This window comes from Leptonychotes weddellii, chromosome 13 (assembly GCF_054177405.1).
Source record: "Leptonychotes weddellii isolate Sample4059 chromosome 13, ASM5417740v2, whole genome shotgun sequence".
Taxonomy (NCBI): domain Eukaryota; kingdom Metazoa; phylum Chordata; class Mammalia; order Carnivora; family Phocidae; genus Leptonychotes; species Leptonychotes weddellii.
The window spans coordinates 72,803,295-72,828,280 of NC_138381.1; the positions used below are offsets into that span (position 1 = coordinate 72,803,295).

A 24,986-nucleotide genomic window follows, 5' to 3' on the forward strand; every position below is an offset into this window, starting at 1 on the left:
CCTTCCCCACTGGATACTCTTGGCAACTTGCTGAAGATGATTTGGCTGAATACATGAAGCACAGGCAGCAGAAGCAAAAATTTAGGCAAGCGGGACTGCATCAAAATGAAATGCTTCCAAACAGCAAATGAAGCAATCAATGGAGTAATAAGGCAACCTATGGAAAAGGTGAAAATATTTGCAAACCATAAATCTGGTAAGGGGTCAACTTGCAAAATAATAAGGTGCTCCTACCACTCAATGGCAAAAACACTAATGTAACCTAATTTAAAAACGGGCCAGGGACTCGAATGGACATTTCTCCAAAGAAGACACACAAATAGCCAACAGGTGTATGAAAAGATGCTCACCATCACTAATCATCAGGGAATTGCAAATCAAAACCATAAGCTATCACTTCACACCTATTAGAATGGCTATTACCAAAAAAACAAGACACAGGTGTTGGTGAGGATGTGGAGAAATTGGAACCTGTGTGCACCGTGGCTGGGGGGGATGGGAGTTCCCCCCAAAATAAAAATAGTACTACCGTATGATTGATGTGACTCTTCAATTAAACGACTGATGACTAACATTGTTTATAATCATGAAACACTCTCAGAAGACAACCCAAGTGGATTACCCACTTTATTTATTATGATGTAATGACATACAGTCATTCTATGTGATGCCAAAATTTCCCACTCATCCTAGAGTGATAACTACATAAATGTGACAAAGCAGTTAACAAAGCCGGGTAGGGAGTCAAATCCCATTTTTATAAAAACGCCACATACACAGGGAGACAGGGGAGAGTCAGAGAAAGGGCTGAAGAGACAGGCCCCAAATTTTAACAGGTTGGAGGGAGGGACTGTGGAGTGTTTTGTTGTTGTTGTTGTTGTTTTAAAGATTTTATTTTATTTTTTTTTAAAGATTTTATTTATTTATTTGAGAGAGAGAGAGAATGAGAGACAGAGAGCACGAGAGGGAAGAGGATCAGAGGGAGAAGCAGACCCCCCGCTGAGCAGGGAGCCCGACGTGGGACTCGATCCCGGGACTCCAGGATCATGACCTGAGCTGAAGGCAGTCGCTTAACCAACTGAGCCACCCAGGCGCCCATTTGTTGTTTTTTTTAATGATGTCTTTATTTTGCTAATGTTAAAGACAATAACCAAATAATGTCTTGAAGGAAGAAGTTTATACTCCCAGAACCCCAGACACAAGAGGCAGAGCCTACCACACACGAAGCACTAGGGTCGTTCATGAGGCAGAGGGAACGAAGGGAGAACATGGAAAGCGCCTTTGTCATAGTTTCTGCAGGCAAGGCAAGACGGGGTTAGCAGACTTCGGATTGGCTAGTTTGAAAGATTTCCGTGGGCTCTGCAGCGTATGGGCTGTCCCGAGTTGTCCGGTACCTGGCCCTGGAGTGAGTAGGGCAGGTGGATTGTGGCCCAGGGTGTGAGAATCCTGGGAAGCCTATAAAGGAGGCGGTTGAGAGTCTGGGCTCGGGGTTGGGTGGTTTGCATATGAAAGGTGGGCTCTTAGCTGAGCTGTTTGCTATCTCTAGGAATTACATACCCTGGGAGGGGCCGTGTCTCCAGGATCAGCAAGGCCCCAGAAGTCAAAATATCAGAAAATACAGAAAAAGAAAGGTGTGACTAGTACAGAAGCAGCAGTAGGAATGAGTTTGGGGCAGGGGCAGCGGGGAGACATGGTGAGATGGCAGCTTCTTGCAGGTGCCCACCTTGTAGGCAGGGACAGTGGCTGAGAAGAGGTCACCAGTTTAGGACCCCTAGCATTGTGTGTCCATTCTTTATCACAGCTAGGAATTGCTAAGCAGTGCAATCCTCCCTGAAGGCGGTGGGGGGGAGGCGGGTACCGGTGGTGGTGTTGGTCTGGGTAACTCCATGAAGAAGATGCTGATGTAGGATTAAATGTGCAAGAAAAACTGGGGAGGAAGCTGGGAGCCTCCAGGAAAGCGGGTAGACCCTGATTGATTGAGTCTGACTCTGAACGAAGGCAAGAAGGAAGAAAAGCTGGCTTTGCAGTCTAGAGAAGGTCAGCAAGACCAGTGGGGAGTCCTTTAGCCCTGTGACTTGTCAGAGGACCCATGTCTGCCAGGAACGGGGCTACCTTAGTGTCCCTGCCTCACTCAGCAGCCCGTGTGCGGGGTGACTTCACTGTCAATGTGTGGATGGATTTGGAAGTGCAGCAGCTGGGGCCCCCTCTCCTGGGAGCTCGCTTGGCTAGGTACCTTCTCAGGGTCACCAGAGTGGGGAATGAAGATGCATTAAGACCATCCCGCAGTGATGAAGAGCATGAGATTCAGAGCAAGGACGAAGGTTCAAGTTCAGGCTCTGTCTCTCGCTTGCCAGGTGACCCTGAGCAAGTGCCCTGACCTCAGTTTATTATTATGGCAACAAGAATAAAACCCATCTCACAGGGATGCTGGAGACTTAAAAGGAGGAACAGGGAGATGGACAAGCCCAAGACTTTGTCAGCCACTCAAGGTGACCAGCAGCCCAGGTGACACAAGCATGCTTGGTCCTTTTGTGAGCACTTCTGGGGAGTTTTTATATTTCAGAGCCTTGTAAATGAAATGCTGTTTTCTTGGTACCAAGGACAAGACAGTGTGACAATGTATATTGGTCTAGTGTATTCTTTAATCCAGTGATTTGCCTTCTGGGGCACAGCTGTGGAATATATAGATTTCGGATGTCTGCCACAGGTGTAATTTTAACATTTTTTAGGAGCCGCAGTAAAAAGCAAAAAGAAACAGAGAAGTCCATTTTGATTTAATTCAACATCTCAGAAAGTTCTGTCATTTCAACATGCAATCAATATAAAAAATGATCAGTTGTCGGGGCACCTGGGTGGCTCAGTCATTGGGCGTCTGCCTTCGGCTCAGGTCATGATCCCAGGGTCCTGGGTTCGAGCCCCACACCGGGCTCCCCGCTCGGCGGGAAGCCTGCTTCTCCCTCTCCCACTCCCCCTGCTTGTGTTCCCTCTCTTGCTGTGTCTCTCTCTGTCAAATAAATAAATAAAATCTTAAAAAAAAAAAAAAGATCAGTTGTCAAGAATGTGACATTCTTGGGGCACCTGGGTGGCTCAGTGGATTAAGCATCTGCTTTCAGCTCAGGTCATGATCTCAGGGTCCTGGGATCGAGCCCCGCATCGGGCTCCCTGCTCAGGGAGTCTGCTTCTCCCTCTGCCTGCTGCTCCTCTCCCCCCACCCACCACAAAGATGCTGGTCTTAGATCCTTCTGAAAGTTAGAAGGATCCCAAATGATCCAATATTAAAAGTCAGTGCATGCAAATGTCAGACCAGGAGGCAGGGATTTCGGTCTGTTTCATTCACTGCTGTGCTCCCAGCGTCCAGAACAATGCTTGGAACACAGTAGGTACTCAATACATATTTCTAGTTGAATCGATTCATATATACACACATATAACACGCAGATATATATACCTCTTGGCTCTGGGACTTGTAGTTAATAAATACCCAACACATGGTATTTGCTATTCTTTTTATTGTTATTGATGATATATTGGACTATAAGCCACCCGCCAGGAATACAGAAGAAAGTTAAGGCTCTCTGGTTGCCTCTCAGAGATGACTGTCAGAGAACAGGCTGGGCCAGGGTGGGGCCGTAGGGAAACGGTAGCTATGAGAGGGGAAAGAGCATAGAACAGGGGAAGGGTGGGGGTCAGGAGACCTGGATTCCAGTCTGAGGTCTGACACCAACTCACTGTTGGGATTGGGGCCGTCTTCTGCCCTCTGGATCAAGGGACCTCCCCCAACCCCTGAACTGAGGGGGCTGGCCTGGATGATTCTGGAGCCCTTCCCCCTAAGGCCCCTTGGCGTTCATAGGATGGCACACGTCCAGTCATCTTCCTTCCGGGCAGTGGGTGGTGTCATGCCTGTGCTGAGGCTCCCGGCAGATAAAGGGCGCCATCCATAATCCTGGGACTGATACATCCTGTGTTCACAAGTTACCCGATTATCCTCATCGTCTTCTTCAAGCTGAAAGGGAAAAGCACATGATCACATCAGAGAACGGATCCTTCCACCTTGGCACTGGGTCTCTGTGAGCATTTATGGTGGATACTGTGTGACATGCCCCCTGGTTCCCCTTGAGGAAGGACAAAGAAGTCTCAGCTGCTGGGGAGGGGGTCAGCAGACAGATGTCCACAGTCAGCCCCTTTAGGCTTGCCTTGACTACAGAGAGCCCCACGTTCAAGGTTATGCCCCTTCCTGAGTTGCCCATATTCAGTGATGGATCTGTGTGGGGGTCTAAAGGCCTCACCACCCCAGAGTGGGGCAGGGCAACTCTGAAGGCCATTGGAGCTCCAGAGGGCTGGGCTGAGATTGTCACTGGGCTCCTCCCCGGCTGGACTTCTCCCTGTGCCCACATAGCAAGTGTGGCCCAGGGAGGGCTGAGCACTGGCATTGGAGTCCCCAACTTCAGATCCCAGCTCTACCACTCCCTAGATAAATGTCCTTGAGCAGGTGACTTCACCTCTCTGAGCCTCCTTTTCTCGTATGTAAGACTGGGAGTAGCAAACACACCTCAAAGGGTGTTGTGATGATTTAATGAAATAATGGAGCATTTAGGATAGAACCTGAGCCCGAAGCAAATATTCAGTAAGAGGTGGCTATCATTATTTATTATTATTCATAGAGGAATGAGCCCACTGGGGCCGTGGAAAGAGTTGCCTCTGGCCAGGGTCATGTTAACTGAAGAATGAAGTCTGGACAAGGGATGTGCAAATCCCAGGAACCCTCTGAATGGGCCCAAGATGACTGAAAATATGGAGCATAGCCTGAGACTCTATGAATATGTGACTTCTAGCAAGGAGCAATTTCTTTGGAGAGAATGTTTCTTTGGAGAGGATGGAGGTCACTTGACCTCTTTAGGCCTGCTTCCTCACCCGTGACACGGGGAGGGTAGGACAGGCCTGTCTCAAAGGACATGATGGGAGGTTGGAGACGAGACAAAACATGTGAAATGCTCCGCACCGGACTTGGAACATAATAAGTGGTTAGTACACATCAGATAATGACCATAATTATTTACTAGTATGTTAGAAAGCATTAGTCTTACATGCCCCACGCTATATAGAAGGTATGTGGGGAAGGACGACAGGGTGGAAGCAGACAGTCTCACTGGCATGTCCCAGAAGCCCACTGGAGACCCATCCCCTTTCTTAAAGCATGGGTAACTCAGCCAGGCCCTGGCCTCGTCTGCCAGTCGCCGCCAGCCGTTTGGGTCTCCAGCAGCCACGTTTCCCGTCGGGTCAGCTGGGTCCAGAATCACAGGCCTGGAGGGTAACAGTGAGAGAGGGATGGGTGAGGAACCAGGGCTGTGTCTGGTGGATCCAGATGCTCCCGGCAGGGCAAACCACCAGCCTGGCAGGCTGGGACTCAGGGCAGGAGTGGGGCGCTATTCTTATAGCAAGCTCTTAATCCCCGGGAGCGATTATGATTCTTTCTCTAGCTGTTGTTATTTTAGTTCAAATTTTGGCTCTTCCGCTCATTTTCTGTTAAGGTAAGACAAGCTCCTTACCCCTCAGAACCTCAGTTTACCCATCTGTACAGTGGCTACGGAGGGCCTGCCTCACAGGGTTGGAGGTTTAAATCAGATGGCAGCAGGAAAAGGCTTAGCACAATGGCTGGTCATAGAAGAGGACCAGCAAATGAGGGGCCCTCATTGCCAAGATGCCACATCTGTATCTAGGGGCTCATTCACATGGGGAGCTAACCCATGTGGAGAGAGAGTACCTGGGTTTTGCAAGCTGCCTCTTCAGGTATTGTCCAATAATCAGGTTTTCAAAGTTGTAATACTTTGTCCAGTAGATGCAAAGCTGCTGGTAGTTCAGGACTAATCTCAAGACGGTCTGAAATCCCTGAGCTGTGCTGAACTCCGTTTGCTTGCTGCCATGCTCCCAGGCATAGACTGTCAGGAGCTCCAAGGCATACAGCTGTGGCAGGGGCTTCCCAAGCTGCTTCTTACACTGAGAGGAGCAAAAAGAATCAGAAACGTGCACTTGTCCAGCTGGGGCATAAAGCACATTTCCCAAAGGCCAAATCCAGCCTGCCATCTGCTTTTGTAAATAACACTTCCGTGGAGCAAATTCACGCCCATTCATTCCCATGGAGTCTAATGGCTGCTTTCATGCTACAGAGTTGAGTAGTTGTGACAGAGACCATGTGGCCCACAAGGTCTAAAATACTTACTACCTAGGGCATTATGGAAAAAGGTTTACTGACTCCTGGGTCAAGAGCTTGGGCTCTGGATTCTGAGTGATGTGGGTTTGAGTCCTGGCTCCACTGGTGTCCAATTCCTGGAAGACAACTTGGACTCTCGGAGCCTCATTTTTCTCACCTGCCAAGTGAGTGGTCATAGTCGCACCAAACTTATAAGGATACTGTGAAAATTAACTGAGAGGAAGAACTTGTAGCATTCCTAAGAGCCAAACAAAATTCCCTTTGGAGTAAGATATAAAACCCAAAGCCTCAAGTGATTTCACAAGGAAATTTCAAGTACCATGACCAGCACATAAATAACCAGGCACACAAGGAAACAAGATACCAAGAGTAATAACCAGCAAAAAAAAAAAAAAAAAAAAAGGCGGGGGGGACAATAGTAATAAGTCCACAAAACTTTAAATATTGAAGGATCATATAGAGACTTTAAAATAACTAGAAACATTCTGTTTACAGAAATAAAAGAAGAGCTTGAACTAGAGGAAATTAGAAGCCATAAGAAGTAACTTAGCATATTTGAAAAAAGAATAAAATAGAAAATGTTGAACAAAATTTACAATAACTGTAATTAATAACTCAACTGCAAATTAGACACAGTTAAAGGAGAAATTAGTGAATTAGAGAGTATGTTAGAACAAACTATTCAGAATAAAACATTGGGAGACAGAAAGATGGAAAATGTGGAAGAGAGTGTAAAGATAATGGAAGATAGAGTGAGGTCTAACATACATTTAATTGGAGTCCAGGAGGTGAGGAAGAGAGAGAGAGACAATGTTTTAGGAGAATGGCTGAGAGTTTCCAAAACTGATGAAAGATACCCATTCACAGATTCAGGAATCCCAGTGAGGGACCCAGTGAACTCCAAGCAGGACAAGTGAAAAAGGAATCATCATTAAGACACTTCAGATTGAGGGGAACCTGGGTGGCTCAGTTGGTTGAGCATCTGCCTTTGGATTGGGTCGTGGTCCTGGGGTCATGGAATCTTGCCCCACATCGGGCTCCCTGCTCAGCGGGGACCCTGCTTCTTCCTCCCCCTCTGCCATTCCCCACCCCCAGCTTGTGCTCTCTGGCTCTAGCTCTCTGTCAAATAAATAAATAAAACCTTTAAAAAAAAAAGACACCTCAGATTGAAATGGAACAAAATCAAAGACAAAGAGAAAAATATAAATGCAGCCAGAGGAATAAGACAGATTACCTACAAAGGAGCCACAGTTAGACTGACAACTGACTTCTCACCAGTGACCCTGGAAGATGGAGTGATATATTTCCGTGTAGTGAAATCACCGCCAACCCAGCAAAAATACCCTTCAACAATGAAGGTAAAATCAAGACATTTTCAGGCAAACAAAAACTAAGAGTTCATTATCAGAAGACCGTCAGCAAAAAAATCTTCCAGGACATACTTCAGGAAGAAGGAACATGATCCCAGGAGGAAGGTTAGAGATGTAGGAAAGAGTTGATGGTGAAGAATGTGGTAAACACGTGGATAGATAAAATGAGCTCTAGGTATGGAAAATAATAGTAATGCTTTGCGGCCTTTGAAAATATAGAGACTTGAAACACACAACAAAGTGGCATGTAAGTTGCAGGTAGTGATGGTGGTGGTGAGTGGAGTTAAAGTATTGTGAGATTCCTGTATTGTTTTATGGGAAAGAAGAGAGAGGGAGGAGGGGCAGGAAGGGAGGGAAAGAGACAATTCCTTGTCGTGCAGGACTATCTTGCTCATTGTAAAACAACTACTATTCCTGGCTTCTTTCTTTGTCAGGAGCATCCTTGCCCCCTATCACCATGGTTACCAAAAATGTCCTCATGAATTTTCAGTATCCTTGGGGGCAGTGTTACACTTGTCAAGAACCACTTTGGTAAGTCCTAAGATGTTCAGGCTCCATGATCAAATTTCCTTCAACAGCAAACTAAGATGTCTAGCAAATAAAGGATTGTCTTGCTTTGCCTTAAAGGTAATTTTTATTTTTTAAGATTTTATTTATTTATTTATTTGAGAGAGAGGGAGAGATAGTGAGCATGAGAGAGAGCAGGAGCGGGGGAGAGAGGCAGAAGGAGAGGGAGAGAAGCAGACTCCCCGCTGAGCAGGGAGCCTGACATGGGGCTCCATCCCTGGACCCTGGGATCATGCCCTGAGCCGAAGGCAGATGCTTACCTGACTGAGCCACCCAGGTGTCCCTTAAAGATTATTTTTAAAGTAGGAAGGTTTATCCTTAATTACTTTCTTCTACTCATTCATCCAAAAACATACATGTATATTATAAAATGAATATTATATATTAGGCAAAGTCTTAAGTCGGAAGGCCCAAATTTCAAGTTTTTGTTCTGCTACTTATTAGCTGGAAGAGCGTTCTGACTCTTATCCTCTTTCTCTAATACAGGTTTGAGAGGAACACTTACCCTTACTCAGCACACAGACTCACCATAAAGATGAAATAAGATATAGGCTATTTGAGTAAGCAGAAATGCATATCACATCCACAAAAGAGGAACTATGATGAGCCTGGCACAAACAAAGCACATGATACATGGGAACTTTTATTCTGTGTGCTCCTGGCATGGCTCCAAGAAACCACATTTATTAGGACCAGCTGTGCCAGGCACCATGTTCTGTGTTTACTCTTGCTATGCCATGTTCCTCTTTGCAAACGAGAAAACAGAAGCCAGAGGGAGTTAAGTCAGACCTGTTCAGGGTCAGACAGCCAGGAAGTGCACAGAAGTCTGTGTGTGTGTGTGTGTGTGTGTGTGTGGTTATAGCATTCATTAATTTATTCAACAATTCCTTACTGAGCATCTATTATGTGCCAGGCATTGTTCTAGGTTCCGGAGATACAGCGGTGAATAAAACACACACATCCCTTCCTTCATGCACATTTTTAGTGGGGAGATAGACTATCCCACAGGCTGGAGCAGAGTTTCCCCCTTGGAGGAAATAAAAGGAAGACAGCACGGCCTGAAGGGCGGGGGGGGTGGGGGGTGGGTTCGGAGAGGTCCAGGGCAGATCCTGGGAGCCTCATGAGATGACTGGGACCAGGGTGAGAGTGATAGAGGGGTGACAATTGGTTATATTTTCAATACAGGACCAACATCATTTGTAGACTGGTGGGATAGACGAGTGAGTGTGAAACAGTCCAGGAAGACCCACGGTTTAGGCCAGAGTGGCTAGAAGCCCATATGGGCTTGTCATTTCCTAAGATGGGAAGGACCAGGAGGAAGGAGGCACCCCGGGTCCACTGGTACCTGTCCTAGGCCCTGCGCCTCCCCTTCTCATCCTCCCCCTCATCTCCGCACCCATTCTCTTCCTTCTCTCCTTCCCCACACATCCCCTCCCCCCTCCCTTTCCTCTCCCCTTCCTGCCACCTCATCCTTCTCCTTTCCCCTCCCTCCCTCCCCTCCTCCTCCTCCCCTCTCCACACCTCTCTCTTCTCCTTCCCTCCCTCTATTCTGTAACCCTCCCCCCTTCCTTCTCTACCCCCCTCCTCTGCTCCCCAAGCAGGAGGAACATACCTTTTGGTACCAGTCCTTGACCAGGCGGATGAGGCTCTTCACCTTGGTTGGACGCTGCCTCAGGAAGTCCCGCTGCAGCTCTGTGAAGCAGGTGGAGAACTCCCCCTCTCTGCCCAGGTCCTGGCACTCTTGGATTAGCTTGATGTAGACTTGAGGGTTAGGCCTGTTGTTATTGGTCCACTGACCTGTTAGGGACAAAGCCATCACTTTAAGATGTCAGCGCTTCTCTGAGGTTCTTTCAGTTGCTCTGGGGAGACAAGCTTGCTGGCCGTGGGGCGCAGCAGAAGGGGCAGCAGGCCCAGAGCCAGGGGGCCTGGAGTCCATCCCCAGCCTTTCCTTCTCCCAGCTCTCCTGCTCTCACCCCGTCCAGGCGGCCGTCACCCCTCTCTCCCACCAGGGCTTCAGGCGGCAGCCTCCTCGCTGGGGCCTCCACAGCCCATTCCCGACCCAGCACCCAGACAGGCCTTTCAAAACCTGGTCACACAGCTTCTTGCTTCCCACAACATCGGGAATAAAGTCCAGAGTCCCCATAATGGCCTATGAAATTGGATGTGCTCTGTCTCCTGCCGCCTCTCCCATCTCGCCTCCTACCTTGCTCCCTTGCCATGGACGCCATGTGGCCTTTTTCCTCTTCCCCAAATATGCCAAGCTCGTTCCTGTCTCAGGGCCTTTGCACTTGCGGTTTCCTCTTCCTAGAACCCCCAGATCTTCCCATGGTGGGCTTCTTCTCACCCCTTGGGCCTCAGCTCAGAGGTCACCTCCTCAGGAGACCCTCCATCATCACTCTGTCCGAAAAAGCCCTCCACCCTCCATTGCTCTCCATTGAATCAATCCAGTTAGGTTTTTTGTCACAGCAGGTATCCTTCCATTTATCTTGTTTCTGTACTTATTGTCCGGCTCCAGGAGAGAGGTTCCTTGTTGGGCTCATTCATGGCCATAGAGCAGTGCCTGGTCCACAGTAGGTGCTCCATGGATAATCTGTGCTTCTCATTGTTGATTGGATGTCTCTGTCCTCTGGTGATACCTCTCTTCCGATCTATTTTCCACACTACAGTTGGGCTGTCTTTCCAAAACATAAATCTGACCCTGCTCGAAACCCTTCCACAGCTATCCATTGTGCTCAGGAGAAATCCATGGCCAAGGTTGCAGGCTTCTGCAGGGTCAGCTCACTCCCTCCTTGCCCTCCACCCTCTGTTCATCCTCGGCATCTTGCAGTCCCCCAACACATCCTGATCTTCTCTTTTCTCCAGGCCTTTGCTTGCACTGTTCCCTCTGCCTGCTTTGTCCTTCCTCCCCTTCTCTCTCCCCTTCTTATTTTTTTTGTAGCCAATGGAATGCCAGCACCCAACACTGGACATGGAACAAGGAAAGATCCCCAAACTTTCTCATTTCCTGGTGCTTTTAGAGTTTCGGTATTATTTTCATGGGTCCCCTATGCCAAACAAAAAAAAAAAAAAATGAAAAAAAAAAATCCAACCAAACCAAAAAAACCCAAACAATAACAAAACCCACCCCAGTTCCATGTACGTAGTTGAGTACAAGGGAACAGTAGGAGTTTCTGTGGTGTTGCCCTCCAAAATTTAAAATCTAAACTATCCCATGTGCCCCTGTGAGATATTTCACTGTGGCACCCTGGGGCACCTCGGGGCACAGTTGGGGAACCGCATTTCTTAACATCTCCTATGTGCCAGGCCCTGTGTAAGAGCTTAATGTAGATGATCATTTATTTTTTTCAGTTTTTTATTTTTTTTTTAAAGATTTTATTTATTTATTTGACAGAGAGAGAGAACAAGTAGGCAGAGAGGCAGGCAGGGGGAAAGGGAGAAGCAGACTCCCTGCTCGCTGAGCAGGGAGCCCGATGCGGGGCTCGATCCCAGGACCCTGGGATCATGACCTGAGCCGAAGGCAGACGCTTAACCGACTGAGCCACCCAGGCGCCCCCTTAATGTAGATGATCATTTAATACTTAAAGTAAGAGCAGGACCTAGGTGGCCTGGTTTAACCCATTTTCCTAACGAGGCGATGCTTCCTGTCCAAATGTTTCTGCAGAATTATCTAGAGATTCCAACCCTCAGGATAAGTTTAGCGGGGTCTCCTCGTGTTTGGGGTAAAAGATGCAATTCACATATTGACTCTACGCCGGATCTATGCTGCCTCCTTTTCAGCAAGAGAAGTCTCAAGTAGGAGCAGCCAGCCTGACAGGAGTTCCCTGAGAAATGTCTTGCCCCCAAATGGTGCCAATTTGCCGTTTCATGTCGCTCCTGTGACCTCACTCATTCTAAGATCTCCTCCCCACTTTGAGGGGATGCCCCGTCATGGTAAGACTCTCCAACTGTGGGAAATTTCTGCTCAGAAATATGAAAAGAGAAAGAAGCCTTGACGCAGGACAAAGGCAGAAAGCCCGTGTGTGTGAGTGTGAGTGAGTGTGTGTGTGTGTGCGTGCAGGCACTTACCCAGGACGTCAAAGGCGGGCAGTACATCAAACTCCACCCCTTCATAGGGAATAGGGCGCAGGAGCAGAAAGCTGAGGGCTCGGGGCTTCTCAGGCCGCAGACTCCTGACCTCAAACTGCACTTCAAAGGTTTCTTCTCTTTGACAGGCTTCCAGCTGCCTCTTAATTTCCCAGATGAACTCTCCTCGTTTGTCAAGTTGCTCCTGAAAACTCCGGAGGTTGTTAAGAAAGACCACAAGGTCGGCATCTGATCGGCCTCTGAGGGACGTGCCTTTGCCGGAAGAGCCACCCTAAAACAGATGAGGAGAATGAGAACTAACAGTTATGGAGGAGAGCCTCCCTATATAAAGTGATGAGGACAATCACTAACATTCTTGAGCCTTAGCCTCTGCTCTGAGGGCATCAGCAGTCTTAGCTCCCATGATGCTCACAGGAGTCTATGACTCCCGTAATCTTGTTATCAGTCCCCTCTTTCCAGGTGGGGCATAAGAGCTCAGAGAGGGGATACAGAAGCCCAGCCTCCTGGCGAGTGGTGAGAGAGCTGCAATTCAAACCCTGGCTGTCTCGTTCTAGCGTCTGTGTTCTTTACTCCCTAACCTTTACTATCTTATATAGGATTATATACTGTAGGCTGGCCCGTGCTGGGTGGTTTACATACATCATAGAATCTGTACAGCCCTATCAGGCACTGGGAGTTATGGAAGAGGAAAGTGAAGCACAGAGAGGTAAAGTGACTTGCTCAAAATTTCACAGCCAGTAGGTGCTATCTATATGATCACTTCTTAACCAGCCCATGATACCATAGAAATGGTGTCCCCATTGTGGATGGAGGAAAAAGGGAACCCTCATACACTGCTGGTGGGAATGGAAATTGGAGCAGCCACTGTGGAAGACAGTATGGAGGTTCCTCAAAAAATTAAAAATAGAGCTGCCTTATGATCCAGTAATCCCACTATTGGGTATTTACCCAAAGAAAATGAAAACACTAATTTGAGAAGATACATGCAATCCTGTGTTTATTGCAGCATTATTTACAATAGCCAAGATATGGAAGCAGCCCAAGTGTCCATCCATAGATGAATGGATAAAGAAGATGTGGTACGTACACACACACACACACACAATGGAATATTCTCCAGCCATAAAAAGAATGACACCTTGCCATTCGCAACAACATGGATGGATCTAGAAGGTATAATGATAAGTGAAATAAGTCAGACAGAGAAAGACAAATACCATATGATTTCACTCATACGTAGAATCTACAAAATAAAACAAACAAAACAATAGACTCAAATACAGAGAGCAAACTGGTGGTTGCCAGAGGGGAGGTGGGTGGGGGATGAGTGACATAAATAAAGGGGATTAAGAAGTTCAAACTTCCAGTTATCAAATAAGTCACAGAGATGAAAAGTACAGCCTAGGGAATATAGTCAATGATATTGTACTAACGCCATGTGGGGACAGGTGGTGACTACATTTATCATAAAGAGCACTGAGTAATGTATAGAATTGTAGAATCAATACACTGTGTACCTGAAACTAATATCACATGGTATGTTAATTATACTTCAATAAGAAAAAAGAATCCTAGTTCATCAGGGAAGTTGAAAAGCTGAGCTTTCGGCAATGCCTGGCTCTGTTTTTGTGGAGTATTTACTTTACGGGAGACGACACCTACAATTTTGTAACCACACAAAATCAGAATAACAGCTAGTTGTTGTTGGCTGGAGAGGGGCTCTGGAAGCCATTTTGTCAGGAAAAAAACAGAAACAAGCCCCCGGGACGTAGTCTTTAAACAGCTCATGACTCTGCAGAAATTGTATGTCCCCAGCCTGGCCGTTCATTAGCAAATTACTTACTAGAGCTGGGCCTCAGTCTTCCTGTCTCTGAAATGGATGTGGCTGAGGATGGTGGTTCATAAACTTCAGCCAGGGCATTTATTTAAAAGTTACAGGTGTAGGGTGCCTGGGTGGCTCAGTCGTTAAGCGTCTGCCTTCGGCTCAGGTCATGATCCCAGGGTCCTGGGATCGAGCCCCGCGTCGGGCTCCCTGCTCGGTGGGAAGCCTGCTTCTCCCTCTCCCACTCCCCCTGCTTGTGTTCCTGCTCTCGCTGTCTCTCTGTCAAATAAATAAATAAAATCTTTAAAAATAAAATAAAATAAAAGTTACAGGTGTAGGGCCTCACCCCAGAATCTATTCTAACAAGTTATGGTTAGATTTTTTTTTTTGGTATGGATATGTCAGACACCACCAGCCCCAAAGACCTTTACCCTTTTGCTCTCCGTCTCTGTCTCTGCGGGACCTTTTGCCCATCCAGGCACCCCTCCCCCCAGGCAAGGAGGCTTGGGCTCACCTTGACAACTTTGGACACCCGCACAGGGTGGGCGGCACCTTGGAAACACCTCTCCTTCAGGAAAGTGGAGATGATGTGGACAGCTCCCTTGATCTGCTTGCGGAAATGCGTGTCTGGCAGGAGACGGTTTTCAATGAACTTGTCCAGATACTTGGCGGGGGTCTCTTCCAGCTCCCACATGATTCTCAGGGCAGGGACAGGAGCGCCTGTGGCCGAAGAGCTGGCTGCAGGGAACTCTAGTCTCAGAGACCTGTGGCCTGAGTCAGTTTAGTTTCAATTCCTAGGAAGGGAGGAGCTTAGCATGGCAAACACCCTGAACGGCTTCTGCCCTACCGGCTCCGTCCACAACTTACTACCCTCTTGTCCTTTATGCAGCAGCCCAGAATATCAGGCTGGACTCCGAAACTGTTGCGTTTTTTTTTTTTTTTAAGATTTTATTTATGTATCTGAGTGAGAGGGAGAGTGAGCAAGCGAGCCTGGGGGAGGGGCAGCGGGAGAGAGAGCACCAAAGGGTCCAAGGGTCCATCCCAGGACTCTGGGATCATGACTGGAGCTGAAGGCAGACACTTACCTCGACTGAGCCACCCAGGCGCCCCTCAAACTGTTGCTTTTTAACCCCTATTAGTACCTTACCCAGGAGAAATTGTCATTAAAAACCCATTTGTAGTTTTCTGCTTTACCCAGGAGAAATTGTCACTAAAAAAGGGATTTTTGGTTTCCTGCTTATTGCTGACAAAATTCTTTTATAGTTTCCTATGATCTTTACAGCGATACATGCACATTGTAAAGTGGAAAAGAAGTCAGAAAAGCAGGAAGCCTAAAGACCATCCGTGATCCTAAAACTCAAAAACCACTATAAACACTTTGGTATAGATGTTTTCAGATATTTTTCTAGGTTAACACACACACACTCAAACACAGTTCTTTTTTTTTTTTTTTTTAAAGCATCATGCTATATATATTTTCCCTTTCGACTAATAGGCTTTATTTCTTACAGCAGTTTTAGGTTTAGAGAAAAATTGAAGAGAAAGAACAGAGCTCCTGTAACACACTCCGAGCGGTGAAGGGCTAACTTGCTTCAAGTTTCTGCACTCTTTACTTGCTGACCTAAGTCCCTTGATCTATAGCAGAAGGGACTGTCCCTGAGATTTGCAGAACCCTGGTCTCCAGGAGAGAAGGACCAAACTATCCCAGAGCATAAGGCTTGACCACATTCAAAAAAACAGCTGCCGTGATCTCAGCCAGCCTGTTCTGGGTCCTGTCCATGGACGACTATCCACCTGCTTCTCCTGCCTGTAGCCCCCTCCCTCTCCCGTGCCTTCCCCTTTAAAGCCCCCCAGCTCCTCCTGGACAGGGAAGGTGGTCTTAGAGACATCAGTCCGTCATCTTCCCAGGTTGCCGGCTCCCCGAATAAAGCAACCCTTCCTTTCCCACCATCATGTGTCCCTTGAGCATTGATTTTTGAGTGCTGAGCAGCGGAACCTGAGTTCAGAACTGGTTCTGGGTCTGGTAACAGATTGTGGCCAGCAGCCAAAAGCTGTGCTTCTGACTTGTCCAGTCCCCCCCGAACCCCAGGGACTCCCCGAGACAGAGCAGGTGGCTGCCACAGGGCCCAGGGCCCACCCGTGTGTTGCCCGAGCTGGTGGCCTTGACAGATGGAACCAGCTGCTGGTGGCTGGGGGAGCCTGAGGGGCCAAGTCTTAGAGGAAGTTTTCCCAAGCAGCTGCCCAAACCCTTTTGTTTTGGAGATGCTCTCTGTCTTCTCCGGACTGGGCATGGACTGCCTATTTTCACTTTTTGTTGGTGGAAAGAAAACATGCATCTGTTCCATCTGTTTGAGCTGATGGGCTCTGGGACCGGGTAAGTCTGCCAGCCTGCACACGGGGAGTCTTATTCCTCTGTCTTCTGGGCTTTTAGCCTTCTGGACCCTTCTGGGTGAATCTACAGGACCACTGGTAAGGGACAGGACTTGGAAGTGGCTCCATACCTGTCTCTCCTCAAAGGAGGGGAAATCTGTCTAAGAGGGATCTCATCTGTCTGTTTCTGGAATCTGCACAAGAATGGGAGGATTTAGTTCCATCCCATCTCAGAGCCTGTTGGGGCGAAATCTGTCTGATGGGCATACTTATAGTTAGGATCCCATGTCAAAAAATGAAATCATATTTTATTGGAGCGCTGCTTGGCCTACGCATGTTTTGAGCTCAGAAGCAAGATGACCACTAAATAAACCTTTAAATTATGACACCATCTTGCAATTGGAATTTTTTCATCAGGGATCAGATAAATGGGATGAGATCCCCTACATGCAGGCTTCTATGTCCCTCCATAAAGACGCCTCACAGGAAGGGATCCAGTTGATGGTCCAGAGAGATAAGGATGGACAAAAACTGAAGACACCTGACCCTGGAAATCCTCAATCCACCTCCCCAAGCACAAGCACCTGAAGGGGTACCCAACCCACAGCTGCCTGCCCCTCCCCCTCCTCCGCAGGGCTGAAAATCAACCAGAGAAAGAGCCTGTTTTGCAGGAGAGAGAGAGAGATGAGGCAGAGAGGGAGGAATGGTAGTCCAAACCTTGAGTCTGCCTCTGCCCTCTGTTCCCCTCCTCCCTCCTCCTGTTCCCGCACCACCTGGGCTGCTCGGCAGAGCCCGCTCCTCCAACCATCAGCTCCTTCTCTTCCTACCCTCACTATCGAGGAGCAAAAAAGCACCCCAAGCTGTTGGGCCACCTCCTTAAGAGGTTCAAACGGAGCACCTCCCAAATCAGCATGAAGGGGCCCGGGGCTCCCCTGGACTTAAACCTCCAACCTCAGATTTCTGCACAGGGGCCCCAGGGAAATTGACAGTGACGAACTTTTAATGGACTCTGGTGCAATATTAAAGGTAGTTTAAGGTTGTTGGTTTCACTAAAACAGACATGTTTTTGGAGTTGTCAACATCAAATACAATACAGATAATCAACTTTTATTCCTACTTTTCTACATATGGAGTTATTTTCCTTATCATTTCCAATAATCTCAATTACGTGTATCAGAATTTTACCTCTTACAAACCTTAGTCTCTAGTGAAAATACTGTGAGCTATTACACCAGAAGTCTTTAGATTCGCAAATCTATGAATACATTTCATAATTTCTAAAAACGTGTCTTTTCATAGTACAACTTCTGATAGAGCATAAAACATGTTTATGAGCAGAGCCAAGTATCTTTAGTTCCCCAATAATAAGAAGCCAAAAGCAGACACACCTATGCTCAGTAATTAATGTTTCAGTATTTATATACTGAAATATAATAGTATTATATAGTAATAATATATAATATACCTGAACTTATTCAATTCATGTTGTACCTGTTGCAACTTGTCAGCTAAAAATGACTTAAAACGGTAGTTGATATTTGTCTGTCTCATTAAGTTTTCATGGGTAGTTGTTAAGAGCAAGTAAATTATGTTTTAAAAAAGGCTTTATAGGGGCGTCTGGGTGGCTCCGTCCGTTAAGTGTCTGCCTTCGGCTCAGATCATGATCCTGGGGTCCTGGCATCAAGTCCCATGGTGGGCTCTCTGCTCAGCGGGCAGTCTGCTTCTCTCTCTCCCTCTGCTGCTCTCTCTCTCTCTATTAATAAAATAAAATCTTTTTAAAAATAAAATAAAAAAAGGTTTATAGATAAACTTAAAAAAAAGATTTTATTTTTAAGTAATCTCTACCCAACGTGGGGCTCAAACTCACAACCCCGAGATCAAGAGTCACATACACTCCACTGACTGAGCCATCCAGGAGCCTCTACAGATCAAGTTTTAAATAGCTTCTAAAATCTTTGGTAATTTAGAACATTAAAGTTTTGCCAGGTTAAATGATAAATTGGGTTGGTTTCATTGGATATCTAAGTCTTTTCCAGATAAAATACTGAAACATTAATTACTGAGCATAGGTTTGTCTGCTTTTGGCTTCTTATTATTGGGGAATTAAGATACTTGGCTCTGCTCATAAACATGTTTTATGCTCTATCAGAAGTTGTACTGTGAAAAGACACGTTTTTAGAAATTATGAAATGTATTCATAGATTTGCGAATCTAAAGACTTCTGGTGTAATAGCTCACAGTGTTTTCACTAGAGACTAAGGTTTGTAAGAGGTAAAATTCTGATACACGTAATTGAGATTATTGGAAATGATAAGGAAAATAACTCCATATGTAGAAAAGTAGGAAATACATTCAAAAGGTATAAGAGGTGACTGGGTGGCTCAGTCGGTCAAGCATCTGCCTTCGGCTCAAGTCATGATCTCAGGGTCCTGGGTTCCCTGCTTGGTGGGGAGTCTGCTTCTCTCTCTACTTCTGCCCCCCACCCACCCCACTCATGTGCTCACTCTCGCTCTCTCTCTCTCATCTCTCTCATATAAATAAATAAATAAAATCTTCAAAAGGAATAAGAATTTGTTGAGGGAAAAGAAAGTAATTTTGTCCTAAAACGAGACTCTTTTAGAAAGGGAAGTCTTAGGACAAAATCTAAATAAAAAAGAAAGTTTACAAGGTTTGTGAAGAGCAAGCTTTGTGGTCAGGATGGACTAAGATTGGAATAAATGAGCTTTAAAAGCACAGTGGTATAAAATTAAAGTTTGGTTTTTCTCTCTGTTAAAAATACAAGTTTTTCCTGGGTTGTTGGTCTGCTTTTGATTGGAAATTACGAACAAATTTTTTTTCTTTATCTGCCCAGAAAAATAAGGTTTCTATATTTGTTTCTCTCAGGTCCTTGATTACTTAAGAAAACAGAATCTTCTCAATATTAAAGGAGCTAAATTTTGCTAACAACTATGTAGCCCTGTGTATTTGCTTTTCGAATCTCTTATTGACATCTTGGTTAAATAAATATTTAAATACTAAGTTTTATAGTAATCTGTAATCCTATTTAGGACATGCTTTAAAACCTTTTGATTTTTTTTTTTTTTAAGATTTTACTTATTTATTTGACAGAGAGAGATACAGTGAGAGAGGGAACACAAGCGGGGGGAGAGGGAGAGGGAGAAGCAGGCCTCCCGCCGAGCAGGGGAGCCCGATGCGGGGCTCGATTCCAGGAACCTGGGATCATGACCCCAGCCGAAGGCAGACGCTTAACGACTGAGCCACCCAGGCGCCCCCCTTTTGATATTTTTTAATAGACTTCCCCCAAATTCAAATTCTAAATAAAGTCTTTTTGACTAATTAGGTTTATTTATTTAGTATGTGAAGGTACATGGGAAGCGTTGTCAAACACACACTGATAAACCTTCTTAGGTTATATTATGTGGGTAAATGCTATGACTATTCCAGAAAGTAGATAAAATTCCTAAAATCTTAAAACGTCCTGCAATAATGTCATCACTTAAAGTTCTAATTATGAAAGTGCTGTGTGTGTCACAGAAACAACCAACTTTCCTTGTCAAGTGCATTAGAATGAACTCTCATTGGATTTTTTAACCCCGTCCGTTTTTCAGGTCTTTGGTCATTTATAGTTAGTGTTCTGATGTTCTTGAGAACTATGTTTCAGCTTCAAGGAAATTCATGAGAAGGACTTTTAACAAACACAGAAGATATCTTTAAAATCCAAAAACTAAACTAAGAATTTCTAGAACTAATGGAAAAACTGCAGTCCAACAGAATAAGAATTAATAACACAGGACTGAACAAATCAAGGAAGATGACTATAGTTTTTTATGACTCTTGTTTGAAGCATGGCTGGTTCCCAGCCGTTTGCTCTTCCAGATTTAAGGAAATTTCTTCTCTTAGGATATCCATGACTTACAGAAATTTGCTAAAATATTCATTGGTGAATAAAGGGAAACATTTATCTTTTAAACCCTCCAGAATTCAAAAATTCTCAGTGAGTATTCTTTCTTCCATGGTAATTATGATTGTTTGCAGAAGAATCTGTTCTCCTTGTAACAGGACACCACTGGAAACATTGGTTATATTATTACCAAGGCTTTGACTGGAATGTCACCTTTGAGAGAGACATACATAGACTCAGATATGGCCAGACTGCTTGAAGGAACTTAGGTTGACTTTATGGAGCTAATAGACCTCCTTGGAAATGTCAGCCTCATACCTTGCTTAGAGTTCCCAGCAGCCTTACCGGTGCTTAAAGAATGTCACTTCCTGGTAGATGCAGGAAACTTAGGAAGTTTTGGAGGACCTCATGAAGAGAGGAATTCACCTAAATCTACAGGTATTACAGGCGGGCCTGATGGCAAATACTTGATTTGGCTCTTGGCCTTAATACTGTTACAGACTCAATCTCAAATTCCTTATAAAAAGTTCCAGCAGAGCAGATTGAAAGAAAAAAAAAAAAACCCTATATGGTCAATCACTATTCTTGCTGTGCTTCTGTAAATAATTAAACCAAGTTTGTTAAAACTGGACATATTTTACAAATATATTAGTCTGGGGGGTTCCTGGGTGGCTCAGTCTTTTAAGCGTCTGCCTTTGGCTCATGTCATGATCTCAGGGTCCTGGGATCGAGTCCCAGGTCGGGCTCCCTGCTCAGTGGGGACCTGCTTCTCCCTCTCCCTCTGCCCCTCTCCCCGCTCGTTCTCTCTCTCAAATAAATGAATAAAATCTTTAAAAAACAAACAAACACATTAGTCTTCATTTGGCTATCTTTAACGGGACAGCGACTTTAGAGAAAAAGATTATGTTTCAATAACACTGTGGATGTTTGTCAGATTCTGGTTCTGGTTAATTATCTTTGAGTGTTTGCTGTTTGCCTATAAAACTGGGCTGGATCCTGAATCCTGGTTTCCTCGAATGTCTGGCAACGACTCTCCAAACTCAGGTTCCTGATCTTCTCCCACTCTCTTGTCTTGGAGTCCTTGCTCTTTCTCCTGAAGCTTTGCAAACGGAAGCTGGACACCTTGAGATAAACTTCAGAGAAATTGTCTCAGCAGCTCCTATATTGACAGTCTCAGTGCCTGTTGCCCTGCAGGCCCCTCAAAAGGATGGCTGGGGACGTTTGAACTACAAACCAGAAACACCCACCAGATTGTTGCTGAGTTGAAGGAACTCAGGCTGCCTGCCCCCACTCCATCTGAGGGTGCTTCCAGCCTGACATCTAGAAATCTCACTGGCCGCACTCAGGACTCTCACATTGGGTTTGTAATTTGCTCCAACCATTAACCTGTGTTTTTCTTTCTTTCTTTTTATTTTTTAAAAAGATTTTATTTTTTTGAGAGAGAGAGAGAGCACGAGCAGGGGAGGAGCAGAAGGGAGAGAGAGAAGCAGATTCCCCGCTGAGCAGGGAGGCAGTTGGAAGGCGGGTCTCCAGGAGCCCCTAACCTGTGTTTTGCTTACGTTTCCATAGAAACGCCTCTTATTCATCACCTGATTGCCTGCAGAACAAGGCCGAGTCTCTATTACGGCTAACACCACCACTTGCCATATTTATATTATCTCCTCCTGGGAAGTAAGAATACATATAGATAAATCAGGCAGCAAGCCGCTTGGCTACAAGAAGCCCTTGAACGCCACAACCCCCTTTTCCAAGGTGGCTGGGACTGGTTTACTGATCTATTCTCTAGAATACCCACCAGTATCATATCAATTTTATTTTATTTTATTTATTTATTTATTTTTATTTATTTTTTAAAGTAGGCTCCACACCCAGCATGGAGCCCATTTCGAGGCTTGAACTCACGACCCTGAGATCAAGACCTGAGCTGAGATCAAGAGTCAGACGCTTAACGGACTGAGCCACCCAGGCGCCCCTTAGAGGAAATGATAACATTAGGCCTGGCTATACTGTCCCTGTTCCTTGGGATATACTTGGGAATAAGGTTAATGATGTCATGCAGAGCCAACCTATGCAGGAGAATATCCACATTCTCAGATAAGGGATGACCTTTGACATATCTCCTCCATTAGAACAAGGAAGTTATGTCCTGCATTATGTCAAGTCCTTCCATTCCGAAGTCCCTACTTGGCCCTAAATCAGCTTGAAGCAGGTACATCAGCCAAGTCAGGCATACCCATATTTATGGAAACTCTCCTCATGTATATTCATCTGGGCTTCTCTGGCATGTCCACATACCTGGGGAAGGAGATCAACCATTTTAGAGATGGAAATTAGCTTTCTTTTCAACTGCCCACGACTGACTGCTGGTGGCTGCCTAGAATGCTGTGTTGAGAAGGATTCAGAGGCTGCTAGCCGGCTCTGTGGGGAAGATGCCATATTGATTAGCAATGTCTGCTATGAGTGTAGGGAGAGATTAGTGATGTCTGCCATGAGCACCGGGCAACCAGGTTCTCCTGCCGCTCCTGGAGGGGGCTGCATGGCCCTAACTGATACCTCTTTCCACCTGCTGGCAACTGGCTAAATTGTAGGAAAAACAGATGGACTGTAGGGCAGTTGGCAAAGTCATGAGGGAGGTGGGAAGCACAAGGCATCAACTAGGAAATATGTTCAAATATACACCTTGTCCCCAGGGCACATTTAGGGCCTGGGGGCGGAGTGGCAGGGAGAGCAGGGGTAGTTTGAAAAGAAAATCTCCCCCGGTGACCCTAATATGCCTATTTCTTCCCCAGGATTGAGAACCACTCTTTTGGGGATAAGGAAAAGATCTTGTCTCTGACTTGGCCATCTGGTGGATGGAACTGATGGTTCCTTCTGGGAAGTAACCGACATTCCTGATAAATTACTTAAACACTTTTGGGATAGATCTTGGTGAGATTAAGAATCCCCGTGGGAAGTTAGTTACCTCCTCAGCTCATGTTCAGGGCTGTTGGAGGCCATCTGTGAAGACTCCTTGCAGAATGGAAAGTGCTAGAACATAAAGGAGGCACTGATGATCTGTGGTATTATTAATCAGCGTGTTAAGGACATTGCACCAGGAGTCCAGTGAAACAGATCCTTTCCTGGCATTGCTGCCGTGAGCTGTTGGCCATGTCAGTCCCTTCCCTGGGCTTTAGCTTATTCCTCTGTCAGATAAGTGAGGTGATTGAACTAGGCCCTGGCTCAACTCTTCGTCTCTTTGAGCCTTGACATTGTCTAATTCCACACCAGATGCTGGCCCCCTGTTGGGTGGGCACCAGCAAAAAGTATTCTTCTAAGAGGGTGTGGAGTTGGCCAACATGGCCAGAGACCACATCTGCCTTGTCCACTGCAGTAACCCCAAGGGTTGGGACGTAGCTGTAGCTGCAGATGCTCCTTAAACACTGACTCTCCGGGGCGCCTGGGTGGCTCAGTCGTTAAGCGGCTGCCTTCGGCTCAGGTCATGATCCCAGGGTCCTGGGATCGAGCCCCGCATCGGGCTCCCTGCTCCGCGGGAAGCCTGCTTCTCCCTCTCCCACTCCCCCTGCTTGTGTTCCCTCTCTCACTGTCTCTCTCTGTCAAATAAATAAATAAAATCTTAAAAAAAAAAAAACAAAAAAACACTGACTCTCCAAATAGCATCATGTATCCCGATGGGAAGGAAGCACTTCCAGAAACCAGAAAGGAAAAACCCAGGCCACCAGTTTTTCCTGGATATTCCTACTTTATTTTTGGCTACATCATCACAGAGAAAGGCAGTGGGCAGTTCTGCATGCACTGGAGGGCGTGTGTGTATTCTAGGCGGGGAGGTGGTTACATTTGTCAGGGGCAGCGTGCGCCCGGACCAGGGACACCGTGAGCTTGCTGCATGCTGATCCCAGCGCCAATACCAGTGTCCGGCTTGAGCTGTGCAGCCAGCATGCTTTCTCCTGGGGGCAAACAGTGAGAAGGAGGTGGGCCGAGAGTGGGACTGACGGAGGGGCAGGGCCAGGGGGCAAGATGGGAGCAGCTGGGTCAGGGCCACGGGGACTGACGGAGGGGCAGGGCCAGGGGGCAAGATGGCAGCCTGGAAGTCACTGGCCATCTTGGGGAAGGCGACGAGTTTGATGTTTAGAAGATGGTTATTCAAGGCAAGAAATCAGAGTCTTCTGATGAATAGCGCAGGGAGCTAGGGTGAAGGCATTGATTGGGAAAGGTTAAAAGGTGCGTTTGGAGAAAGTGAGAGTTGGAGTGTCCATCTGATGACATCTATAGACGACAGGCTGTCAGACAGAAGGAGAGGATTTTTCACGGGGGAAGACACTGGAAACCGGGAGAAAACAAGCCTTTCTCATGGGGCAGTGACGATGCCCTGACCCCAGCCTCGCATTTATAATGTTCATTCTCATCGCCTTTTCCTCCTTTTTATTATTATTTTTTAATTTTTTAGGAAGAAAGACCGGAGACTCATGATGGAACAACGGTCTTTGGCATCAGGATCTGTCACTCTCTGAAGCTTCACATTCATGATGGTATTTTATTCTCCCGACAAACTTGGTGAAAAGGGTGCAAGAGATAGACTGAGACAGAGCCACGGACAGAGAGATTCAAGGTGGTTCTCAGTGAGAGACAGGACTCCAGAGATCAGAGAAGCAGAGAGTCGAAGAGCGC

The 24,986-nt window shown here is 46.3% G+C and overlaps 1 protein-coding gene across 2 annotated transcripts; it reads right to left on the reverse strand.

Annotated features, from left to right (window-relative positions):
• Window positions 1–3,492: 3,492 nt before the first annotated feature.
• Window positions 3,493–14,835, reverse strand: OAS1 (2'-5'-oligoadenylate synthetase 1). Of its 2 annotated transcripts, none has more exons than XM_081802174.1 (6): window positions 14,565–14,835; window positions 12,211–12,499; window positions 9,758–9,942; window positions 5,762–5,994; window positions 5,148–5,301; window positions 3,493–4,003 (listed from the first exon to the last, which is right to left on the reverse strand). In XM_081802174.1, the coding sequence occupies exons 1-6, from the start codon at window positions 14,742–14,744 to the stop codon at window positions 3,845–3,847; spliced, it is 1,200 nt and encodes a 399-aa protein (XP_081658300.1). In that variant the 5' UTR covers window positions 14,745–14,835; the 3' UTR covers window positions 3,493–3,844. The 2 variants fall into 2 exon arrangements, with proteins under 2 accessions (XP_081658300.1, XP_006739668.2); XM_006739605.3 differs by having other exon boundaries at window positions 5,085–5,301; window positions 14,565–14,834.
• Between the last annotated feature and the right edge of the window lie 10,151 nt (window positions 14,836–24,986).